This window comes from Aphis gossypii, chromosome X (genome assembly GCF_020184175.1).
Source record: "Aphis gossypii isolate Hap1 chromosome X, ASM2018417v2, whole genome shotgun sequence".
NCBI classification, from domain to species: Eukaryota; Metazoa; Arthropoda; class Insecta; order Hemiptera; family Aphididae; genus Aphis; species Aphis gossypii.
In genome coordinates this window covers 5861518-5889327 of record NC_065533.1, presented here as the reverse complement: position 1 = coordinate 5889327, position 27810 = coordinate 5861518, and the positions used below count along the sequence as shown (strand labels likewise).

General features: G+C 25.9%; 3 protein-coding genes and 1 long non-coding RNA gene across 39 annotated transcripts; 2 read left to right on the top strand and 2 right to left on the bottom strand.

Moving 5' to 3' along the window:
* Positions 1–1322: 1322 nt before the first annotated feature.
* Positions 1323–27788, bottom strand: LOC126548854 (uncharacterized). 36 transcript variants are annotated; one of them, XR_007605567.1, is made up of 12 exons: positions 27443–27785; positions 26676–26826; positions 25801–25951; positions 24913–25063; positions 24027–24177; positions 21363–21513; positions 20477–20627; positions 19592–19740; positions 18705–18854; positions 17820–17969; positions 11647–11783; positions 1323–2142 (listed from the first exon to the last, which is right to left on the bottom strand). It is a non-coding gene; the product is annotated as an uncharacterized LOC126548854 (long non-coding RNA). The 36 variants fall into 36 exon arrangements; XR_007605563.1 differs by lacking the exon at positions 27443–27785 and adding an exon at positions 23142–23289 and having other exon boundaries at positions 26676–27040; XR_007605570.1 differs by lacking the exon at positions 27443–27785 and adding an exon at positions 22298–22407 and having other exon boundaries at positions 26676–27040.
* Positions 3206–10138, top strand: LOC126551673 (zinc finger protein 718-like). Its single transcript, XM_050205624.1, has 4 exons — positions 3206–3683; positions 3757–3839; positions 4150–4259; positions 9147–10138. The coding sequence occupies exons 3-4, from the start codon at positions 4162–4164 to the stop codon at positions 9544–9546; spliced, it is 498 nt and encodes a 165-aa protein (XP_050061581.1). The 5' UTR covers positions 3206–3683; positions 3757–3839; positions 4150–4161; the 3' UTR covers positions 9547–10138.
* On the top strand, positions 13273–15433 carry LOC126551674 (uncharacterized). The gene is made up of 2 exons (XM_050205625.1): positions 13273–13828; positions 13958–15433. The coding sequence occupies exons 1-2, from the start codon at positions 13683–13685 to the stop codon at positions 15285–15287; spliced, it is 1476 nt and encodes a 491-aa protein (XP_050061582.1). The 5' UTR covers positions 13273–13682; the 3' UTR covers positions 15288–15433.
* On the bottom strand, positions 14063–17813 carry LOC126551672 (uncharacterized). Its single transcript, XM_050205623.1, has 3 exons — positions 16858–17813; positions 15441–16764; positions 14063–14544 (listed from the first exon to the last, which is right to left on the bottom strand). The coding sequence occupies exons 1-2, from the start codon at positions 17059–17061 to the stop codon at positions 15565–15567; spliced, it is 1404 nt and encodes a 467-aa protein (XP_050061580.1). The 5' UTR covers positions 17062–17813; the 3' UTR covers positions 14063–14544; positions 15441–15564.
* Positions 27789–27810: the final 22 nt, after the last annotated feature.

Below are 27810 nucleotides of genomic sequence, written 5' to 3'. Positions count from 1 at the left end.
CATTTAACTGTAAAATCAGGTTAGATTAGTTTACTAGAATGTTGTATGTCGGCATCGATTTGAAAATTAATAAGTATTTTCTTCAACTAATTTTGTATTTTTTAAACTTTAATGTAAAGTTGCCTTATCATTTTTGTAATAAATAATATATAATTTAGATGGTGGCATAAGGTCATAATGTTTGTCTATACTGCTTAATTCATACTTGTATTTGTGTAAAGGCTATAATATATCAAATATAAATTACTTCTACCTATGAATTTTTATTATATTTGTGTTTATTTTAATTTCAAAAATACATAAAAATTGATTCTTTTATTCACGAGTTTACTACGAGATATTAGTTTACGAGATATTACTATTATAAACCATTATTCAACTTTTCAACTAGGTATTAATTCAATAAGATATTTACAAAACAGCATTAAAATTATTAATAACAACAATAAGATATTATTATAATTTATTACACTACTAATATACCATATTAACAGAATTTATACATCACATGTAAACACGTATTAATATTAATATTAATTTAAGTTATATTTATTATTAATATTTTAAGATTGCACTGTTTCAACTCTTTTTATATTATGTTTCAAAATAATGTTTTTTTTTTAATACTTATTTTCATAGGTTTTTATTTATTAAGGTACATTAAGGTTTATTACTATATGTCATGTAATCAGATTATACTTATAAAAAAAATAATAATAATAAAATACTATTTTTAATTTATCTAGTTACCTATGTTAAATATTGTCATATTCCCAGCACTTGACTCAAAATTGAATATAAGAATATTCTTATGCTAATAGAAATGTAAATAAATAAATAATAACTTGTAGGTACTTTGTAATGTTGGTTTAATAATATTGGTCTAATGAGAAATTATAAAATGGTAATAATAAAAATATAGGTAATAATATCTAGTTGATTTGTATCATAAATTATTCAATCAAAGATACATCAATAAATAATATATACCTATATATTAATCATGTTCAGTACAATTATTAAATATATGCCATATTGCCATTTATGGATTATTAATAATACATTCATATAAACATAAAATATTACCAATGACTAATGATAGTAGAATAATTATTATTAATTATATTATATGTATATATAATATATATATAATATATAATTATAATTAGGCTATGCAAAATGACATTACAAATTACAATGAATAAAATTGGTAAATAAGCACGATTCCATACGTTTTACCTTTTTAGGAACATGATTCCGTACGATTTTGATCAAACAATAGATAGTCAAATAGATCCCAAAAACAACACGATTACGTACAATTGTCTGTGCAATGCTGCCATTTAATGTATATTGTCAATTTGTTTAAAATATTAAAAAAAATATATATATAAAAAATTGTAAAAATGTAAAAAAAATAATTATACAATACTTGATAAATACTTATATACTTTTGATATACAACAAAAATTATCTATTTTTTTTAAGTTGAATTTTTTTAGCAATTTTTGGCATAAGTATAGGTAGGGATACAAGGTTATTATTATATAAGATAGACATGCAAATCGTGTCCAAAAAGTAAGTGTAAGTGTAAGCGTACAAGTAAAAAAAATGAAACATGAACTGTAAACAGTGCACAAATATAATATAATATAATATATTGTAGGTACTTATATCAGCCTTCATTTGACAAATTATTAATATTCAGTATAATTTAATCAGTAAAAGGTTATCATCGACATATGTTTCTAAATGATAATGACAATTATAAGTTCCTAATGGGAACATATTATTTTTAATTTTATCAAAGGCTGGCGTTTTTTAAGTCTATATAAATAATATTAGGACTACATAGAATAAAAAGGCAAACTGTGTAATAGAACAGATTTAAAATGAACTATTCCCGTTCAAATGATGAAAACAGAATACTGTGTTTTTAAAATTCTATTTTAGTTAATAACTAAATCCTATTGAAACTTAGAACTTAAATAAACTTACAATTAACTAGCTTAACAGATTAATGTGATGAAAAATTAATATATATTTGATCATAAGTGTTCAGCAAAACGATTTTAAAAGTTTAATGTACTTAGAATCCAAATCCTTTTTCTTGAAAACTGTTGTGCCTTGTAATTCAGCTCACTAAAAAAAAAATAATTCATTAGATTATGTTAATAGGGGATAGCATTAATTTTATATTATTTTATATTATATTAATAAGATTGTACAAGAGAGTAATTCTTTCAGTAATAAATTGCTTTCGTTTAATACAGATAAATTATTTTTATTATTGTCTTTACTTATCAAAATGCCTTGGTTATGATGGCCACATAAAGGAATGTTTGACGTTTAAGAAAAATTACTGATTCAACAATGAATTTTAATTTAGCATAATTTTCAATAAATTGCTTCAATTTAGTATTATTAAGTATATTAACAATTTCTTTTGCCAGATTTTTATAGCTCGTTAAATAATCATTGGCTGCTTGTGTTGTATTTATATGGTATAGGTTTTTACTATGTTTAGTAAAATCACTAGTTTCGCCCAATATTTTGGCATATTTATTTAAAGGTATAGAACTAGACTTTTTAAAGTTACATTTTTATCTTTTCCTCCTTTATTTGCAAAAAAAAAATATAAAAATAACAAAAACACCACCTTTTTTGAGAATATACAAGTCATTTGAACTAAATAAAATGAGCTCTTTAGAGGTAACTTTTTTCTTGTTTATCTTGTTTATTATGCAAACTAAAATGGTATAGAAATGATCATCAGGAACATAAGGTGACTCTAAAAACTTTGCTTTTACATGGCCAGTTTGACTACCTTTTTCCAAATAATCACCAATATCGTTACTTAATTCAATAGTTGTTACAAAAGAGTTATAGTATGTTCATTTTTATGAATAGATCTGGAGATGAAAATTCATCTGAATGTACCTGATTTACAGAAGATACAGCAATTGGAACTAGATCATTCACATTTGGTTTAGATCGTTTTTCTAGCCATGCTGTAATTGAAATGTTTTTTTGTCTGTTTTCGTTCATGTTAAGAAACTATTACAAGCTCTACTGTTTTTACTCTAACCAAAATAATAAATAGTAATTTTATTAATTAATTAAAACATTATTCACTTTTTAACTGATATCAAAATGTGAAACATAATATTACTTATCAGTTATCAGAAATTTAGCCAGGAATTATTATCCTTCAAGGAGTATATTGGCCACTGATAAACTACAGTGTTGGCCATTGATAAAAAAAAAAATGTCAAATGACCAATTACCATGTAAGTCAGTTCACTTCATGGGGGGAGGGGGCGATCGACGGACATGAATAACACAACTCTTATACAAGGATATAATATATTATTATCTATGGATTGAGGCTCAAGAGTCTCAATGTTCCATTGTCTCTAAGTGGATTAATTACCTATTTAATATTATGACAAATTTAATTTGCATAATTTAATGTAGACAAAGGGGTGACGAGTTTGGTTTTTTTTTTGTCACTTTTCAGTGTCTTTGGAGATACCTTATCACTAATCTGTTGGTGATAAAGATGGGTAAAAGACCGATAACACAATCGATGAATTGTTTTTTGAGGAACTGTGGACCATAGTTAGTACCTAACCACAGAATACATTAAATTTAAATCTATTCTGTGATCTAACTATTAACTAGTAAGTTTGCCGTTTTCACATTTTCGTATTTATTCTTAACGTTTACGTTTGCTTTTTTGTCCTATATCGACAGTCGTGTCGACGTGAAAATACGAACTAACATTCTTGGGTACCTAATTGATAACTCGACAAACATAAGAACATAACAATAAAAAAGTAAGAATAACGACAATATTGTACAACATTAAAATTTTCTAAATGTTTTGCATACACAAAAAAAATTGTAAATAATAGACACAATTCTGAAAACAAAATATCGTAATGTATTAAATTATTACACATTATTTTATTTTTTATCAGTCGTTTTTATTGTACCTAACTTTTACTGTGGCATAATGTTAACTGTAAATATTTTGTTTTCTACTTTGTAATAAATTATTTTCTTTGATCAGTAACTAATCGTTTGTGTCATTTTGATATTCAACAATCTATTTTTTCTGTGCTTACTATTCATTTTAATTTTCAGTAATAATCCAAAATGACGCCATCAAAACGTACCAATACACATTTGGATATGGAGCCTTATGTTACACTTACTCGGCTTACCAATAAGGATATAAAGAAATATACCGGAGGGTGAGTATAACTTTTATTTCGGCATCATACTCGCCTTGCTTAGAGTACCTTGATAGAGAGAGTGTGGCCATAAGAACTGATAAGAAAATTGTCCACCATTAGTAGGCTAATAAATGGATAGCTCATACTTGATATTATAGGATATTGTATTTCATAGATTGTTTTTTAATACTTTAATGTTTTAATGTTTACTAAGAAGAATAAATACTTACTCATAAACTACTATAGTAGGTTACTAATACACTATTATTTATAATAATATATAGGTATATTATTTATTCTAGAATAGTTATATATGATATAATGATACTTTTTTTTTACCGATCTTATATAGAACATTGGCTACTCAGGCCATTAGTTTGAAATTAACTTAAAATTAGTGTACACAGTTGTGATTACATTATGATATTTTGTTGCTTAAAATAAGTAATGCAGTTGTATTTCTTTTATAAATTTTATGATGTTGGTGATAATATTGTGAAGCTATTTGTCATTCATAGTTATATTTTACTGCATACAATTGAATGTGTTTGAATTAACAATAGTTTCAGTACCTAGTGACAGTTGTGCAATGTGCTCTGATATCTGATATATTAAATATAATACATTCAGGTACCCAAATGTAGATCCTGATAACAAAATGTTATATGGGTACTATTTAATATGCTCATATATGTGGCACGCTACAATTGGATATTTGAAACTCTGGAGTTAATTGGCTAAAAATAAATAAAAACTATTGTTTAAATACCATTTCAAACAATATATGTTGTACATTATTAATTATTATAATTATTAACTATTACATGCTTCTTAGTATATGGATTACTTATAGTTAAATGCCACAACTGAGAAAATGGTGAAAATAGAAAAGTAGAGTATAATAATCTTTGAACTCATTTGTAAATTGTGCTTATACCCATGCATAATGATGTTAAAGCATTTAATACAATTGTAAAATGGAAGCCTGAAAAGTAGATATATTTTTTATGTAAGCGTAATTATTATTATTAAATTATTATTACAAAATGACAATATAAAATAAAGTAAATAATTTACATAAAATATAAAATATAAAATTATAAAGTAAAGCACATACTCAATTCTATTAAAATGCTGAATACATTTAAATTGTATACATAAAAAATTAAAAATTAAAGCAGAATATTAAAGTAGAATAATGAAATAGAATAATAAAGCAAAAGTAATTAATTAAAACTTGACATTATCACAAATGATTAGCAATAGATTTACTCCCATATTTGTTAGCTAATTTAATTTTGTTTTTTTTCCAGCAATCTTTAAACGAAATTAAACATATCTATTTATCATAAAATCAAGTAACTTATGACAGTTTGGAATGTGAACATTAACAATTTCTTTCATTTTACTAATTAAAAATTGCTTGATATCACAATTTTGATCTTTAATAATAAAATAGTATTTTCTGAAAATACCTTCATAATTCAAAATAGATAAAATGTGATTTCATTACAAAAAAATTGACATCCTTTTTTAAATTTTTTTAATTTGGTGAGTTTGGAAAATGCAGTGTTCATACTTTTATTAGAACCTACACTTGATAAGCAAAAGCTACAACGTTTTGACTTTAGTTTTATGCTATGAATAATATAATCACAAACATTATACAATGAATTTAACTCACCATTGCACAAATTCATGTCAGATTCATCATTATTAGGTAGCTGAACTTCTTTTAAAGTTGTATTTGGGCTTGAATTATCTAAAACATCTATAAATCCTGATAAAACGTGTCGATTATCTTCATCATAGCTACCTACCTCTAGACACATCTTTAAGATACTGAGATACAGATAATAACTTTAAATCATTTTTGAATTTCAAGGCATCAGGAATAATATATTTAGCTCTTAAAACACTGAAAAGATTTTCTAAGTAATCTTGAGTAAATTTAGATGTAAGTAGAAAGTGAAATCCTTTTTCATTTAAATAAATATTTTGAAGATTTAATATTGATGTAGTCGATAATATAGAATCACTTTGAGAGGGTTTCCAAGATATTTTATGCCCTACTTCTAAGTGTGTCATAATTTCAATAAAATTATTCAAAAAAATGATTGATTTTTCATATAATATATCTGGCTTTAATTTACTTAAAACCATTACAATATGCCTTGATGTTATCAACGAGAACCATTGTTCAATAGTTTCAATAAACTATCAGCAGTAGTCAGATATTCAGGGTTGTTTAGTTCATCAGTAAGAAATTGCAAAGCTGAACAAACAAGTCATGGTTGATTACATTAGTCGATTTTCCTACATTTTTTGAAAGTGACTAGGAACCAAATCATTTTGAGATAACTTAGGGGCTAAATGAAATGAAATTGATGTTGATAATTAATTACATCTTAAATATGATCAGAACATACTATATATGTTGGAAGCTCATATTTTTCTTGAAGTTCATTTGAAATAAATAATACTTTGTTTGTTATTAACATGTTTTTAATATTTTTGAATAAGTGTGGCACATCAGTAATAACAAATAATTTTCTATTAACATCTAAAGGATGAGGTATACAATTGGACACCTTGCAAAATTTTTTAGCAGTAATATTCCAATATTACTATAGTCGTTACTAGAACCCATATCTGATGTGATAATCATTACCATTAATCCAATTGATTTTCATTTTATAATTAAGTCTGTTATTATATAACTATAAACTGTACTAACTGTGGGTCCCATAAAATAATATGCAACAGTTTGTTTCCATCTGGTAGATATGCCCCCTAACATGAAAACTAACACATTTGTTGCAGTTCCTTCATGATTAGGCAAAGTAATATCGCCTACATTTTTATTGAAAGACACATCAAATACATTTGAGGGTGTTATTGCCATTTCATCTATTTTAAAACACATTCTTTTTCATGTGTATCTTGAAACGTCTGAACTTTAATTTCTAAAAATTTAAAAACATCATTTAGTATACCGCTATCAAATTTTAACATCTGGAATCTTGTTCTTAAAATTCTTTGAGAAGACAATGGGAATTTTTTGTTTCAAAACTTCTTCATAACCGTTGTTACCACAACTAAATTTTATCTTAAAAGCTTTGCAAATAGTAGGATTAGACCACTTCATGAATCTAGTAGATTTTCTGGACAAAGCTTCTGTTTGATCATTGTTAAATATAGAATTCAAAAGCTTGGCACTTTTATTAGTTTCATTTTTTTTTTTAATTTATCGGATATAAATCTTAATTGTTTTTTATAGTGATTAATTCTAAAAGCCATAGACTTGTATACATGATCATTGTTAGACAAATTATTATGAATAATACCATCAGACAAAGCTTGTACATAATTTAAATTATTATCTGATGGCTCTGAAGCATCAATATTATTTACTTCTATTTTGGGATCTCAAGGTTTTGTTATTTGCCTATTTTTTGGTGGTTTTTGTTTCTTAACCTCTTTTGTAAAACAAAATAAGGTAGGAACAGCATTGTGTTTAAGACGGCAACTACCATCTTCTCGTGTTTTCTCCCACATATCTGACTTAAAATGAGTCTAAAATGAATTATAAGTGGGTAACTATCAGATTTTTAGGTTCTTAAAAGTTTATGATAAAATATACAATAAAAAAAAAAACAAATTAATCAATAAAATATCTAATATCAAGTAATACAATTTTAAACTGAATCCAATAAAAAGTTAATGCAATAGAGATAAATATTTTATCCACCACATACTTCACAAAGACATGAGTAATTATTTGGAATCCAATTATCTCTCTTCATTTTTGATAGCCACAATTTCCTTTAAGCCGGTTCTTTTGGAAAATATTTCATAAGAAACCCTTTTTTTTGTATGAGTTCGAGCACCCAATAGCAGCACACCCAGGCATTTTTACAATACTATAAATTATAATAATAAATAACTAAGTGATAAACATTATTGGTACTTTCAATTGTACTATATAGTTATAGTAAGTATCTCATCAGACTGCTAGGTATAACATATTGTATTTAAACAATGAATAAATATAATTTATAGGTACACTTACATAGGTGTGAGCATGTAGTCACTTAAACAAATAAATGTAATACCTATTTGAAACTTAAATCACAATTTACAGTTTAAATAGTTTAAAATGCATTATAAAATTATAAATAATATAACCAGTACTCATATAATATCAGTTGTATCAAAAAAATATTAGCCTACTTATGGCGGATAATCTTAATAACCAATCAGGAACGACATGCTCTATGACAACACTCTTATTATCAAATCACTCTAGCCTTGTTTAGCAAAAAATAAAAAAAATTATCAACTATTCATAAAAAATGCAACTTTAATGCAATTATATAGAAATATCAAATATGTAATTAGTATGCATTTTCATTCAAATATGCAAAACAAACAATTAACTATAAACTCTACAGACCACGAAATGTCAACATCTTTAATCAAAAGGTCAATTGTAAAAGAATATGCATTTGCATAGAAATCCAGGCATTGTTGACAGCCTATCCACAGCAGCTGTAGTTAACTTGTATTTTATAAATATATACAGATTCATAATTTTACAGAAAAAAACTAGGAAATGCATGTGATAATAAGTAATACATTTTAATCAAATGTAGTTAATGCCAATTAATAAATAATAATATTATAAAAAATATAATTGAAGTACTTAAAATGAAAATTTTGATTTTATAATTTTTTAACATTTTTACTGCACATTTTCTATGTATCAGATGCATTAAAGTACGGTTAGGTTAGGTACGGTCTTTACAGTTATCAGAATGTCATTTTTGTATTTTAATGAATATTACTGTTGTCAACAATGAGTCTAGATAATGTCTAACCTTTTCTCTTGATACTTTGTTTCAGAATTGGCCTAAATAATCAGATAATAATCACTAGTGATTTAATTGATGTAAAAATTGAGCCAGAAGATACTCGTAGTACTGAAAGTACTACATTTTCTAATCGCTTAGAAAAAAATAGATTTATTTGCTTTGAATGCTATGATTGTTTTGATGATTTTGAAGAATTTAGCATTCATAAAAATTTGTCACATACAAGTAAACCTTATGTATGTGATATTTGTGAAGCACAATTTGTTCTTAGTGCTCATTTGAATCTACATTTAGCTAAACATGATAATAATTATAACAACTCAAATATTACCAAGTACCATAAATGTGATTTTTGTCTGCAAATATTTAAAAGTTTTTCAGCATTAAATGATCATTTGCAATACGATACACATAGAATGCAGATGCATTAAAGGAGACAATTGGCATTAAAAAGAAGAAAGTGAATAATCAAAATAAAAATAGCATTGACTACATGTCTTTAATTAAATATTCATTACAAACAACATAAAAAACAAATGGTATGCAATCAGTGTAATAAAAATTTTGTATTTAAGAAAAACTTTAAAGCAAACATGCTATCACACAGTGATGGAATATTTGATGACATTTCACTCTATGAAAGTAATACACTACAAAACCAAAGAGCAACTAAAAAATTGATACATAAATCTGTTTATAACAGTGAACCAGTCAATGTCTCAGAATAAAAGAAATCATTTTAATGTTCTTATTGTAATAATAACTGCAAATCGAAACAATCCTTGAGCCAACATAAAAGACTTCATCAATCTGCTTTAAAAGTTACACATCGAAAACTCAATTCAAAAATAGTAGAATGCAAGTGGTGTAGTATAATAATAACAAAAAAAGAAACTCACTTAATCATATTAAATCTATGCATTCTAACATCAATCTAATAAGTCCAATTGCATTTAAGGATTCTTCATCATTAAAACTACACGTGATTGACTGTCGAACAAATAAAGTTTAATATTTCATTTGCATGCTTTTAAATTTTAATTAATTTTAAAACCAAAATTTTTAGAAAAAACTAAGGTATTATGGTACAATGTTAATTTAAAAATTAATTTTCAAAATATTTTTATACCTGCCATTTTATACTTTCTCTTTTGTAATTAATTATAATTTCTACATATTTTTTAATAAAATAAACTTACACATAATGAATTTAACCTTATCGTAAAATTTCACTTATTTTTCTATTATAATTTGTATTTATAATTAAGTTAATTTTTTGATTTTTGTATTACTTATAATATTATTTGTAATAAGTAATCATTTATTTTTGTATAAATTTAACATTGGAGTAAAATATAGTAACCCAATGACTATCATTTCCAAAATGTTTAAAAATATTTATCAACTAAAAATATAATATGTATTAACTAAAAAGATAGTATACTGTTGTAAGTAGTTTATTTATGATTTAAGAAATATCAATACAATTTTGGCCTATTAGTACCAACTTTTCCTAGTAAATTAAACTATGTATTATTGTTTAATTGCTTAATAGCTAACCTACAAATTACACTATCCTTTTTTATTAACTTTTTAGTTGATTATTAGACCACCTAGAATGGTAGAACACATTTTATTGTATTTTAATCATAGACTATAGCCATAATAATAATAAATAATTAAATTTTAATATTATTCTCAATTTTAAGTCAAACAGTTTTTGTTCTTTTGAGAGGAAATAGTAATTTATTGTTGGTAAATTTGCTTCTGTTATACTATTAAAGTATAGTATTAAATGCTATTTTGTCTAGATATGTTAAAAGAGGATAGAATTAATTAATAATAGACAATTTTAGGATTATAGAATGGAATGTATAGTGCAACACTACAAAGTTAAAGAGCACCTGTAGCTCAGTAATGGCAGCAATTGTAACCATAAGAGAAAACTAACAATGATTATTATGTTAAAATTGTACAAGAGAGTAAATCATTGAAACCTATCAAATATAAGTTAAAGTAGGAAAAAAGAATATTAACGTTCATTTCATCTTAACAATAAATTGTTATATATAAAAAAGAATTGGAAATAGTGAAAAAATAAATTAAGATTATTTTTTATAGTTGAATGAATGAAATTTTAACAATTAACTTATACGTATAGAATTTGTAATACGTATATGAGCACCTCATAAATATTTTACATTTACAATTATTTACATTATAAATCCTAAAGAAGGATCACATTTAAAACAGAATTTATTCTGTTTTTACCAATTAACTAGGCATTAAATACTACAGATTTAATTATATCTTTAGGATTCATGTAAAGAATTACGATTCATATAAAAATACTATTTTTTATGATTAAAGCTACATGGAATAAAAAGGCAAACTGTGTAATAGAACAGATTTAAAAATCAACTATTCTCGTAATATTAATGAAAATAGTACAGTGTTTATTAAATTCTATTTTAGTTAAATAATTAAATCCTATTGATACGTAGGACTGAAAGAAACTTACAATTACCTACCTTTCAGAGTAATGTGATGAATAATTTACATACATCAGATCATAAGTGTTCAGCAAAATAATGAATGTTTTTAAAAATCAATGTCTTTGAATCCAAATCCATTTTTCTTGAAAACTGATGTCTTGAAATTCAGCCCACTAAAAAAAAAAAAAATAATACATTAGAGTATGTTGAAAGGGGATACAAATAATCAGTGATAGACGCCATAAGGAATATAGAATGCAAAATGCAACATTACACAGTTAAACAGCACCTATAGCTCAGTAATGGGAGCAATCGTAACCATAAGATAAAGAAAATAATGATTATTTTTTTAATATTGTACAAGAGTGTAAATCTTTGAAATCTATCAAATATAAGTTAAAAAAGTAAAAAAGAACATTAACATTCATTTCATCTTTCCAATGATTGTTATCTATAACAAAAGAATTTGAAATAGTGAAAAAAAATAACGATTATTATTAACGATAAGATGAATGAATCTTTAACAATTAACCTAATCAAATCTCCACAAGTGCATGAATTCATTTTAAACTTTTTATTGTTTTTTGTTGTCTGCAACATTTGTTTTAGCCTTACTTAAGGCTACTATATTTTTTTAATATCATACTTTTGTAAACACAAACTTTAACTAGTGATTATTTGTGGTAGTAATCATGTGATTCAAAGTTCCATTTAAATGGACATTGATCACTGAGTATTACAAAAACACTATTTTAGTAAGCCTTAATAAGAATATCATACAGCCATTTCATAATTTTTTTACGATGCATCAATGGTATATAGAAAAAAAAAATTGGGTATAGTGAGAAATAAAGTCACACTTTCTTATGGTAATAAACGTATGAATAATTAAATCAATTAACCTAAGGTTGGAATTTGTAACAAGTTTGAGCACCTTATTAATGTAATACATAATTATTTTCTATTATAAGCCCTACTGAATATAGATGAATCACAATTCGAACAAATTTTATCCTAATTCAACACAATAACTAACCATTAAATACTTTATGTATTGCTATTATTTTAGCATTCTTATGAATGATTATGATTGATACAATAAAACTATATTTCTTGGTTAAGCCTACTTTGAGTTAAAAGCCCAAATGTTTAATTGAACGGTTTTAAAAATGAGCTATGCTTGTTGAAAGGATGGCAATATAATATACTGCTTTAATAATCCTACTATTAATAAATGACTAACTCCTATTGATACCTAACACTGAGATGCACTTACAGTTAACTAGCTATACACATTAATGTGATGAAAAATTAACATGTATAAGATCCAAAGTAAACAGGAAAACGACGAATGATTTGAGGAGACAAAGTGATATGAATCCAGATACACTTCCCTTGAAAGCTGTTGTGTATTGTATTTCAGCTCACTAAAAAATAAAATCATAAATTAAATTATCATATAAGGGTAAAGTTAATCAATAATAGAAACTAGTAGGAATATGTTATGCGCAATGCAACATTACACAGATAAACTGCACGTATAGCTCACTAATGGAAGTAATGTTAACCATAACACAAAACCATTTGTGATAATTATGATAAAATTTTAAAACAGAGTGTTCCTATGAAATCAGTCGAACATTATTGAAATTTTGATAAAAAAACATAAACAATCATGGTTTTTTTTACAATGCATCAATGGTAAATAGAAAAAAAAAATTGGGTATAGTAAGAAATAAAGTCACACTTTCTTATGGTAATAAACGTATGAATAATTAAATCAATTAACCTAAGGTTGGAATTTGTAACAAACTTGAGCACCTTATTAATGTAATACATAATTATTTTCTATTATAGAGACTGCTCAGTTGTACTACTAGAACTCCCTCTGGTGGTGACTTCTCCAAGTTCGTTTATGATACAATTATATGGAAATAAATAATAATAATATGCACAATTGATAATAAACATTATTTTGTTTTTAAATTTAAATACAAATGTCAATAATTTTATTTAGAAAATCGCATAATACATAAGTTCTAAGTCCGTTGACTCATTGTTTAATTGTTACAATGAGTAATCGAATATGTTGTGTCGTGAACTGTCATAATACTTATAAAAATACAAAAGGCAAAGGTGTGGTCTTTTATACTTTCCCAAATAAAAAACATGAACTACACATTAAAAAACTTTGGATTCAAGCTATTAAACGTGTTAAGTAAGTAATTTATGCAAATGACATACTTCTGTACTGTCCTTATGACACTATTTCAAATTAATTTCTGAAATTATTACTAAAATTCCTTCATTATGGTTTAGATATATTGTGTGTATTTTTCATTTTCAGTGAAAATGGTGATTTATGGGAACCAATTCGAAGCAGTCTAATTTGTAGTTCTCATTTTGTTGAGAATAAGTGCTCAAAAGACCCAAAGAGTCCTTCTTTTTTTCCAACAATATTCCCAGAAATATACAAAAAAAAATCATCAAACAATCATCAACAAGCAGCTAGGTATAAACGACATTGTAACCGCCAAGAAAATAATGATACTATTGACACAATTGTTACTAATAATATTGTCACTATTGAACCTTACATAAGTAATGATAATATAAAATCTGTTCATAATGTTAGCACTCAAACAGCTTTTGTAGTTGATGACATAGATTTATCCATTTTTGATTGTTGTTTCATTGATAGCAATAATGTTAAGACACAAGTTTCCATACCAAATTCATTTAATTCTTATACTTTTGGTAAGCCTACAACTAGAGATCAGTCTTGTGGTCTGGACACTCCAGAGCAATTAATACTTAAATCATTTCGTGGCTATGAATCTGTTATGAATGAATCACAACTAAAGGGCTTAACTGGGACATCATTTCAAGTTTTTCAATTATTACTGAAATTCATTCCAGAATCATCACATAGCACTGTAACAAGAGAAAATAGACTATTTATCTTTTTAATGAAAATTAAACTTGGTATATCATATTCAGCTATAAGTACATTTTTTAACATAAGTCGTTCAACAGTTACTAGAATATTTAATGATTGTTTACATTCTTTGTCAATTAAAACTAAAAACTTTATTTTTTGGCCAGATAAAAATACTATTTCAGCAACATTGCCTGAATCATTTAAAATAAATTATCCTAATTGCCGATGTATTATCGATTGTACAGAAATAAAAACTGAACAACCTAATACAGTAGAACAAAGGGTATATATGTACTCTGGGTACAAAAGTTGTTATACTATTAAAATTTTAGTGGCAATAACACCGAATGGCATGATAAGTTTTGTATCTAAATGCTATGGAGGAAGGACTAGTGATTCGTTTATTACAAACGATAGTGGTTTCCTTTCAAAATTAGAATTGGGAGATGTTGTATTAGCAGACAAAGGATTTCCTGGCATTAAAGCTTCTTGTGAAAACTCTAACTGTATTTTAGTAATGCCTCCAATTTTGCACCATGGTAGATTCACTGAAGATGAAGTTATGGAAACCCATACCGTAGCTAGTGTGCGTATTCGTATTGAGAGAGTGTTTTCTAGAGTTAAAACACATGGTATACTAAATAAAATATCCATGGATTTAATGCCAGTTATTGATGAAATTATTCATATTTGTTGTGTATTAACTAATCTCCAATTGCCAATATTAAAGAAATAATTTTAAGTTATCTTATAAGTACAGTTTTTTTTACATATTATTTATAACAAATATCAATGTAATAGCACAGATTATATGTTTGAATAATAAAAAAAAATTAAACCAATGTATAAGTATTCATTTAATTTATTCAGATTTTGACAGTGAACTTACTTAATCGTTATAAATTTAATCAAATAAAAATATTAATTATACTTTCAAACCATAAAAAACAAAAAACAAAAATAAATTTAAAACATAACTAGTAAAGTTAAAAAAAAAAAATGTATTTATACATTTACTGCACCAACTTTTGAAGATAAAAATTAAAATAATAATATGTCATTCTTTCTAACAACGATTCTATGAAATACTCATCTTTTTCAATTATTATGGAAATGGGATCAATATTATTGTAAATAAATAGTATACATGAGTTTAAGCCAGTACAATGAATTAACATTTGGCATTGTGTGAAATACATAGAACTTTTTTTTAATTCTGGTTTTCCATTTTTATCTATTTGAATATATTTTAAGTTTGGTTTACCGTTTTCTATGATGGGTTTATTTTTGCATGAAATTGGACATTTTATTTCTAGAACACTTTCCACTATACCAGTATCACTCAAAATTATTCCATCTGGACTAGCACAAATCCAGGGTCTTACAGAATCAATAACTAATCCACATTTCAATATTTTTTTTCCAAACAATTGTTTAAATTCATTTAAAGCTATTGACTCAGTTTCTTTCCCATACTTAACATTTATATTGCCTCTATTACCTAAATTATTGTCTAAAAAAAATATTTGATTTAGTTTTTTTAAACCTTCTACTGTCCAATTTTTATGAGTTTTAATCTTGTGTGCTTTGGCACTTGCTGATAATCGATACACCCTTTCTTTTTTCCACTGTTCACTTTCTGCCTGAGATAAAGTTTGAATAAAAATTTCAAACATTTTTGATTTTGTTAAATATATGTTTTTATAATAAAAGTTATGTTCTAAAAAATGTAATGGAAACATTGCCAACTTAATAAGTTTAGAATTTTGATTTTGTTTAAAAAATATTGTTGATATATGTATTTTATTCATACTAATTATTTGTTCAAACTCAATTTTATCTATAATAGAATAAAGGCAGTCTTTACACTCTCTTTCAACATCAGTCATAAAATTTTCTTTTAAAATAATACTTAAGCTACAAGGAATTTCAAGTATATTATAGTCATTAACAAGAGTTTGATGACTTGTAGAATTAGCTATTATACTTAATGGCTGTGGTTTTTTAGGGAACAAAGATTCAATTGTTTTGCCTTTTTTATACATAATTTCTCCAACTTTTGATGGCTTTCCCCATTGTTGGGGTAAATCTGTTTTAGATTGCCCTTCTTCGTCGTTTATATAATAAATAATAGCACAAATGTGCTTACATTTACCACTTGCACCTGCTGGACAATTGCATGAAGTGTGTTTAACTTCACGATTATTATCCACCTAGTATAATACATTTTAAAATTAAAATAGGTACCTACATATTTTATAAATGTTAAAACTTAAAATGTATTATTATGTTAATCGAGTTCTTACTTCTAGGGTAATTTTCCATGGTTCATTTGTTACAGACGTTTGTCTTATACAATACCCAATGATATTGGAATGCCCGAAAACGGATTTTATTTCTTGTACATTAAATACATGGCCACTATTCACCAATTTCTCTCCTTTATTATTAGGAAATGTAAAATTAAAGTTCACAGACTGAAACCCATGTTTTATAATTATATCAGCCATAGTAAGAGTAAGTATAAAAACATAATAGGCAGTTACTAAATTTTAAGAGTTAAAAGAGCTTTTTGTTTAATGTTTGTGATAACAATTATTTTAAAAATGTTGTTTGTGTTAATTTATTGTATTACTCACACAGTGTAATAAATTGCTAAATTTACCACACGTGGTAATGTCATTTCTACCACTATATTAACCATAGTCCATAGACCTAGTTTAGAGGTCTATACCCTATGATATTAACCAATTACCATGTATTAAGATTTTGAAATTGCATAATACACTGTTGTCTATTATTTCATAATTGTATTGGTTTTATATACTACAAATATGGGGAATAATTGTATTGATGAATAAAAAATACAAATTCGTATAGCTTCATGTAATATTGTATCATAACAGAACTTCAACCGTAGTCCACCCAGAGCGCTAGTAGTACAACTGAGCAGTCTCTATAAGCCCTACTGAATATAGATGAATCACAATTCGAACAAATTTTATCCTAATTCAACACAATAACTAACCATTAAATACTTTATGTATTGCTATTATTTTAGCATTCTTATGAATGATTATGATTGATACAATAATACTATATTTCTTGATTAAGCCTACTTTGAGTTAAAAGCCCAAATGTTTAATTGAACGGTTTTAAAAATGAGCTATGCTTGTTGAAAGGATGGCAATATAATATACTGCTTTAATAATCCTACTATTAATAAATGACTAACTCTTATTGATACATAACACTGAGATGCACTTACAATTAACTAGCTATACACATTAATGTGATGAAAAATTAACATGTATAAGATCCAAAGTAAACAGGAAACGACGAATGATTTGAGGAGACAAAGTGATATGAATCCAGATACATTTCCCTTGAAAGCTGTTGTGTATTGTATTTCAGCTCACTAAAAAATAAAATCATAAATTAAATTATCATATAAGGGTAAAGTTAATCAAAAATAGAAACTACTAGGAATATGTTATGCGCAATGCAACATTACACAGATAAACTGCACGTATAGCTCACTAATGGAAGCAATGTTAACCATAACACAAAACCATTTGTGATAATTATGATAAAATTTTAAAACAGAGTGTTCCTATGAAATCAGTCGAACATTATTGAAATTTTGATAAAAAAACATAAACAATCATGGTTTTTTTTACAATGCATCAATGGTTAATAGAAAAAAAAAATTGGGTATAGTGAGAAATAAAGTCACACTTTCTTATGGTAATAAACGTATGAATAATTAAATCAATTAACCTAAGGTTGGAATTTGTAACAAGTTTGAGCACCTTATTAATGTAATACATAATTATTTTCTATTATAAGCCCTACTGAATATAGATGAATCACAATTCGAACAAATTTTATCCTAATTCAACACAATAACAAACCATTAAATACTTTATGTATTGCTATTATTTTAGCATTCTTATGAATGATTATGATTGATACAATAATACTATATTTCTTGATTAAGCCTACTTTGAGTTAAAAGCCCAAATGTTTAATTGAACGGTTTTAAAAATGAGCTATGCTTGTTGAAAGGATGGCAATATAATATACTGCTTTAATAATCCTACTATAATAAATGACTAACTCCTATTGATACATAACACTGAGATGCACTTACAATTAACTAGCTATACACATTAATGTGATGAAAATTAACATGTATAAGATCCAAAGTAAACAGGAAAACGACGAATGATTTGAAGAGACAAAGTGATATGAATCCAGATACATTTCCCTTGAAAGCTGTTGTGTATTGTATTTCAGCTCACTAAAAAATAAAATCATAAATTAAATTATCATATAAGGGTAAAGTTAATCAAAAATAGAAACTACTAGGAATATGTTATGCGCAATGCAACATTACACAGATAAACTGCACGTATAGCTCACTAATGGAAGCAATGTTAACCATAACACAAAACCATTTGTGATAATTATGATAAAATTTTAAAACAGAGTGTTCCTATGAAATCAGTCGAACATTATTGAAATTTTGATAAAAAAACATAAACAATCATGGTTTTTTTTACAATGCATCAATGGTAAATAGAAAAAAAAAAATTGGGTATAGTAAGAAATAAAGTCACACTTTCTTATGGTATTAAACGTATGAATAATTAAATCAATTAACCTAAAATTGGATATTGTAACAAGTTTGAGCACCTTATTAATATAATACATAATTATTTTCTATTATAAGCCCTACTGAATATAGATGAATCACAATTCGAACAAATTTTATCCTAATTCAACACAATAACAAACCATTAAATACTTTATGTATTGCTATTATTTTAGCATTCTTATGAATGATTATGATTGATACAATAATACTATATTTCTTGATTAAGCCTACTTTGAGTTAAAAGCCCAAATGTTTAATTGAACGGTTTTAAAAATGAGCTATGCTTGTTGAAAGGATGGCAATATAATATACTGCTTTAATAATCCTACTATTAATAAATGACTAACTCCTATTGATACATAACACTGAGATGCACTTACAATTAACTAGCTATACACATTAATGTGATGAAAAATTAACATGTATAAGATCCAAAGTAAACAGGAAAACGACGAATGATTTGAGGACAAAGTGATATGAATCCAGATACATTTCCCTTGAAAGCTGTTGTGTATTGTATTTCAGCTCACTAAAAAATAAAATCATAAATTAAATTATCATATAAGGGTAAAGTTAATCAATAATAGAAACTAGTAGGAATATGTTATGCGCAATGCAACATTACACAGATAAACTGCACGTATAGCTCACTAATGGAAGTAATGTTAACCATAACACAAAACCATTTGTGATAATTATGATAAAATTTTAAAACAGAGTGTTCCTATGAAATCAGTCGAACATTATTGAAATTTTGATAAAAAAACATAAACAATCATGGTTTTTTTTACAATGCATCAATGGTAAATAGAAAAAAAAAATTGGGTATAGTAAGAAATAAAGTCACACTTTCTTATGGTATTAAACGTATGAATAATTAAATCAATTAACCTAAGGTTGGAATTTGTTACAAGTTTGAGCACCTTATTAATGTAATACATAATTATTTTCTATTATAAGCCCTACTGAATATAGATGAATCACAATTCGAACAAATTTTATCCTAATTCAACACAATAACAAACCATTAAATACTTTATGTATTGCTATTATTTTAGCATTCTTATGAATGATTATGATTGATACAATAATACTATATTTCTTGATTAAGCCTACTTTGAGTTAAAAGCCCAAATGTTTAATTGAACGGTTTTAAAAATGAGCTATGCTTGTTGAAATTATGGCAATATAATATACTGCTTTAATAATCCTACTATTAATAAATGACTAACTCCTGTTGATACATAACACTGAGATGCACTTACAATTAACTAGCTATACACATTAATGTGATGAAAAATTAACATGTATAAGATCCAAAGTAAACAGGAAAACGACGAATGATTTGAAGAGACAAAGTGATATGAATCCAGATACATTTCCCTTGAAAGCTGTTGTGTATTGTATTTCAGCTCACTAAAAAATAAAATCATAAATTAAATTATCATATAAGGGTAAAGTTAATCAAAAATAGAAACTAGTAGGAATATGTTATGCGCAATGCAACATTACACAGATAAACTGCACGTATAGCTCACTAATGGAAGCAATGTTAACCATAACACAAAACCATTTGTGATAATTATGATAAAATTTTAAAACAGAGTGTTCCTATGAAATCAGTCGAACATTAGTGAAATTTTGATAAAAAAACATAAACAATCATGGTTTTTTTTTACAATGCATCAATGGTTAATAGAAAAAAAAAATTGGGTATAGTGAGAAATAAAGTCACACTTTCTTATGGTAATAAACGTATGAATAATTAAATCAATTAACCTAAGTTTGGAATTTGTAACAAGTTTGAGCACCTTATTAATGTAATACATAATTATTTTCTATTATAAGCCCTACTGAATATAGATGAATCACAATTCGAACAAATTTTATCCTAATTCAACACAATAACAAACCATTAAATACTTTATGTATTGCTATTATTTTAGCATTCTTATGAATGATTATGATTGATACAATAATACTATATTTCTTGATTAAGCCTACTTTGAGTTAAAAGCCCAAATGTTTAATTGAACGGTTTTAAAAATGAGCTATGCTTGTTGAAAGGATGGCAATATAATATACTGCTTTAATAATCCTACTATTAATAAATGACTAACTCCTTGATACATAACACTGAGATGCACTTACAATTAACTAGCTATACACATTAATGTGATGAAAAATTAACATGTATAAGATCCAAAGTAAACAGGAAAACGACGAATGATTTGAAGAGACAAAGTGATATGAATCCAGATACATTTCCCTTGAAAGCTGTTGTGTATTGTATTTCAGCTCACTAAAAAATAAAATCATAAATTAAATTATCATATAAGGGTAAAGTTAATCAAAAATAGAAACTAGTAGGAATATGTTATGCGAAAATGCGCAATGCAACATTACACAGATAAACTGCACGTATAGCTCACTAATGGAAGCAATGTTAACCATAACACAAAACCATTTGTGATAATTATGATAAAAATTTAAAACAGAGTGTTCCTATGAAATCAGTCGAACATTATTGAAATTTTGATAAAAAAACATAAACAATCATGGTTTTTTTTACAATGCATCAATGGTAAATAGAAAAAAAAAAATTGGGTATAGTAAGAAATAAAGTCACACTTTCTTATGGTATTAAACGTATGAATAATTAAATCAATTAACCTAAGGTTGGAATTTGTTACAAGTTTGAGCACCTTATTAATGTAATACATAATTATTTTCTATTATAAGCCCTACTGAATATAGATGAATCACAATTCGAACAAATTTTATCCTAATTCAACACAATAACAAACCATTAAATACTTTATGTATTGCTATTATTTTAGCATTCTTATGAATGATTATGATTGATACAATAATACTATATTTCTTGATTAAGCCTACTTTGAGTTAAAAGCCCAAATGTTTAATTGAACGGTTTTAAAAATGAGCTATGCTTGTTGAAAGGATGGCAATATAATATACTGCTTTAATAATCCTACTATTAATAAATGACTAACTCCTATTGATACATAACACTGAGATGCACTTACATTAACTAGCTATACACATTAATGTGATGAAAAATTAACATGTATAAGATCCAAAGTAAACAGGAAAACGACGAATGATTTGAGGAGACAAAGTGATATGAATCCAGATACATTCCCTTGAAAGCTGTTGTGTATTGTATTTCAGCTCACTAAAAAATAAAATCATAAATTAAATTATCATATAAGGGTAAAGTTAATCAATAATAGAAACTAGTAGGAATATGTTATGCGCAATGCAACATTACACAGATAACTGCACGTATAGCTCACTAATGGAAGTAATGTTAACCATAACACAAAACCATTTGTGATAATTATGATAAAATTTAAAACAGAGTGTTCCTATGAAATCAGTCGAACATTATTGAAATTTTGATAAAAAAACATAAACAATCATGGTTTTTTTTACAATGCATCAATGGTAAATAGAAAAAAAAATTGGGTATAGTAAGAAATAAAGTCACACTTTCTTATGGTATTAAACGTATGAATAATTAAATCAATTAACCTAAGGTTGGAATTTGTAACAAGTTTGAGCACCTTATTAATGTAATACATAATTATTTTTTCTATTATAAGCCCTACTGAATATAGATGAATCACAATTCGAACAATTTTATCCTAATTCAACACAATAACAAACCATTAAATACTTTATGTATTGCTATTATTTTAGCATTCTTATGAATGATTATGATTGATACAATAATACTATATTTCTTGATTAAGCCTACTTTGAGTTAAAAGCCCAAATGTTTAATTGAACGGTTTTAAAAATGAGCTATGCTTGTTGAAAGGATGGCAATATAATATACTGCTTTAATAATCCTACTATTAATAAATGACTAACTCTTATTGATACATAACACTGAGATGCACTTACAATTAACTAGCTATACACATTAATGTGATGAAAATTAACATGTATAAGATCCAAAGTAAACAGGAAAACGACGAATGATTAAGAGACAAAGTGATATGAATCCAGATACATTTCCCTTGAAAGCTGTTGTGTATTGTATTTCAGCTCACTAAAAAATAAAATCATAAATTAAATTATCATATAAGGGTAAAGTTAATCAATAATAGAAACTAGTAGGAATATGTTATGCGCAATGCAACATTACACAGATAAACTGCACGTATAGCTCACTAATGGAAGTAATGTTAACCATAACACAAAACCATTTGTGATAATTATGATAAAATTTTAAAACAGAGTGTTCCTATGAAATCAGTCGAACATTATTGAAATTTTGATAAAAAAACATAAACAATCATGGTTTTTTTTACAATGCATCAATGGTAAATAGAAAAAAAAAAATTGGGTATAGTAAGAAATAAAGTCACACTTTCTTATGGTATTAAACGTATGAATAATTAAATCAATTAACCTAAAATTGGAATTTGTAACAAGTTTGAGCACCTTATTAATATAATACATAATTATTTTCTATTATAAGCCCTACTGAATATAGATGAATCACAATTCGAACAAATTTTATCCTAATTCAACACAATAACAAACCATTAAATATTTTATGTATTGCTATTATTTTAGCATTCTTATGAATGATTATGATTGATACAATAATACTATATTTCTTGATTAAGCCTACTTTGAGTTAAAAGCCCAAATGTTTAATTGAACGGTTTTAAAAATGAGCTATGCTTGTTGAAAGGATGGCAATATAATATACTGCTTTAATAATCCTACTATTAATAAATGACTAACTCCTATTGATACATAACACTGAGATGCACTTACAATTAACTAGCTATACACATTAATGTGATGAAAAATTAACATGTATAAGATCCAAAGTAAACAGGAAAACGACGAATGATTTGAGGAGACAAAGTGATATGAATCCAGATACATTTCCCTTGAAAGCTGTTGTGTATTGTATTTCAGCTCACTAAAAAATAAAATCATAAATTAAATTATCATATAAGGGTAAAGTTAATCAATAATAGAAACTAGTAGGAATATGTTATGCGCAATGCAACATTACACAGATAAACTGCACGTATAGCTCACTAATGGAAGTAATGTTAACCATAACACAAAACCATTTGTGATAATTATGATAAAATTTTAAAACAGAGTGTTCCTATGAAATCAGTCGAACATTATTGAAATTTTGATAAAAAAACATAAACAATCATGGTTTTTTTTACAATGCATCAATGGTAATAGAAAAAAAAAAATGGGTATAGTAAGAAATAAAGTCACACTTTCTTATGGTATTAAACGTATGAATAATTAAATCAATTAACCTAAAATTGGAATTTGTAACAAGTTTGAGCACCTTATTAATATAATACATAATTATTTTCTATTATAAGCCCTACTGAATATAGATGAATCACAATTCGAACAAATTTTATCCTAATTCAACACAATAACAAACCATTAAATACTTTATGTATTGCTATTATTTTAGCATTCTTATGAATGATTATGATTGATACAATAATACTATATTTCTTGATTAAGCCTACTTTGAGTTAAAAGCCCAAATGTTTAATTGAACGGTTTTAAAAATGAGCTATGCTTGTTGAAAGGATGGCAATATAATATACTGCTTTAATAATCCTACTATTAATAAATGACTAACTCTTATTGATACATAACACTGAGATGCACTTACAATTAACTAGCTATACACATTAATGTGATGAAAAATTAACATGTATAAGATCCAAAGTAAACAGGAAAACGACGAATGATTTGAAGAGACAAAGTGATATGAATCCAGATACATTTCCCTTGAAAGCTGTTGTGTATTGTATTTCAGCTCACTAAAAAATAAAATCATAAATTAAATTATCATATAAGGGTAAAGTTAATCAATAATAGAAACTAGTAGGAATATGTTATGCGCAATGCAACATTACACAGATAAACTGCACGTATAGCTCACTAATGGAAGCAATGTTAACCATAACACAAAACCATTTGTGATAATTATGATAAAATTTAAAAACAGAGTGTTCCTATGAAATCAGTCGAACATTAGTGAAATTTTGATAAAAAAACATAAACAATCATGGTTTTTTTTTACAATGCATCAATGGTTAATAGAAAAAAAAAATTGGGTATAGTGAGAAATAAAGTCACACTTTCTTATGGTAATAAACGTATGAATAATTAAATCAATTAACCTAAGGTTGGAATTAGTAACAAGTTTGAGCACCTTATTAATGTAATACATAATTATTTTCTATTATAAGCAATATTGAATATAGATGAATCACAATTCGAACAAATTTTATCCTAATTCAACACAATAACTAACTATTAAATACTTTATGTATTGCTATTATTTTAGCATTCTTAAGAATGATTATGATTGATACAATAATACTATATTTCTTGATTAAGCCTACTTTGAGTTAAAAGCCCAAATGTTTAATTGAACGGTTTTAAAAATGAGCTATGCTTGTTGAAAGGATGGCAATATAATATACTGCTTTAATAATCCTACTATTAATAAATGACTAACTCCTATTGATACATAACACTGAGATGCACTTACAATTAACTAGCTATACACATTAATGTGATGAAAAATTAACATGTATAAGATCCAAAGTAAACAGGAAAACGACGAATGATTTGAGGAGACAAAGTGATATGAATCCAGATACATTTCCCTTGAAAGCTGTTGTGTATTGTATTTCAGCTCACTAAAAAATAAAATCATAAATTAAATTATCATATAAGGGTAAAGTTAATCAATAAAGAAACTAGTAGGAATATGTTATGCGCAATGCAACATTACACAGATAAACTGCACGTATAGCTCACTAATGGAAGTAATGTTAACCATAACACAAAACCATTTGTGATAATTATGATAAAATTTTAAAACAGAGTGTTCCTATGAAATCAGTCGAACATTATTGAAATTTTGATAAAAAAACATAAAAATCATGGTTTTTTTTACAATGCATCAATGGTAAATAGAAAAAAAAAAATTGGGTATAGTCAGAAATAAAGTCACACCATTCTTTGGTATAACGTATGAATAATAAATCAATTAACCTAAGGTTGGAATTGTTACAAGTTTGAGCACCTTATTAATGTAATACATAATTATTTTATAATAAGCCAATATGAATATAGATGAATCACAATTCGAACCAATTTTATCCTAATTCAACACAAAACAAACCATTAAATACTTATGTATTGCTATTATTTAGCATTCTTAAGAATGATTATGATTGATACAATAATACTATATTTCTTGATTAAGCCTACTTTGAGTTAAAAGCCCCAATGTTTAATTGAACGGTTTTAAAATGAGCTATGCTTGTTGAAAGGATGGCAATATATATACTGCTTTAATAATCCTACTATTAATAAATGACTAACTCTTATTGATACATAACACTGAGATGCACTTACAATTAACTAGCTATACACATTAATGTGATGAAAAATTAACATGTATAAGATCCAAAGTAAACAGGAAAACGACGAATGATTTGAAGAGACAAAGTGATATGAATCCAGATACATTTCCCTTGAAAGCTGTTGTGTATTGTATTTCAGCTCACTAAAAAATAAAATCATAAATTAAATTATCATATAAGGGTAAAGTTAATCAATAATAGAAACTAGTAGGAATATGTTATGCGCAATGCAACATTACACAGATAAACTGCACGTATAGCTCACTAATGGAAGCAATGTTAACCATAACACAAAACCATTTGTGATAATTATGATAAAATTTTAAAACAGAGTGTTCCTATGAAATCAGTGGAACATTAGTGAAATTTTGATAAAAAAACATAAACAATCATGGTTTTTTTTACAATGCATCAATGGTAAATAGAAAAAAAAAATTGGGTATAGTGAGAAATAAAGTCACACTTTCTTATGGTAATAAACGTATGAATAATTAAATCAATTAACCTAAGGTTGGAATTTGTAACATGTTTGAGCACCTTATTAATGTAATACATAATTTTCTTTTATTATAAGCCTTATTGAATATAGATGGATTACAATTCAACCATTTTTTTTATATAAAGTGATGGTATTTGTGTAGTAATCATTGTACGAACTAGCGTACGATTCATTGGATGATACTATGTTATATGATTAAGGTTACAACGTGTTATGAAATAAAAAGTATTATAAAATGAATTATAATTTATAATTGTTACCTGCTACGTGAGTAACGACAGCTAGTAGTCAGTTTACTGACGTGGGAAAAAATTTTTTCATTGTGACATCGTCAAAGAGATCCAAACAAACATTTGTAATTGTATTACACAAAAATACAAAATGTATTAAGTCTATCAGGATATCATTGAATAAGCTGTTTCTGATAGGAACAAGCATTTCACGTTCTCCGAGTTCAGGTAACGTAAGATTGTCTTCGATGTTTGATAGACTGCTTAAACAATATAATAATAATTCTAATTTGTCCTTGTTAACTCGGTGAAACAATGCTTTTTAATAGTTTTTGAGTAAAATGTCTATACTTATTTTATAGTCTGTTATTATTTTGTTTTTAAATAATTGGTTATTG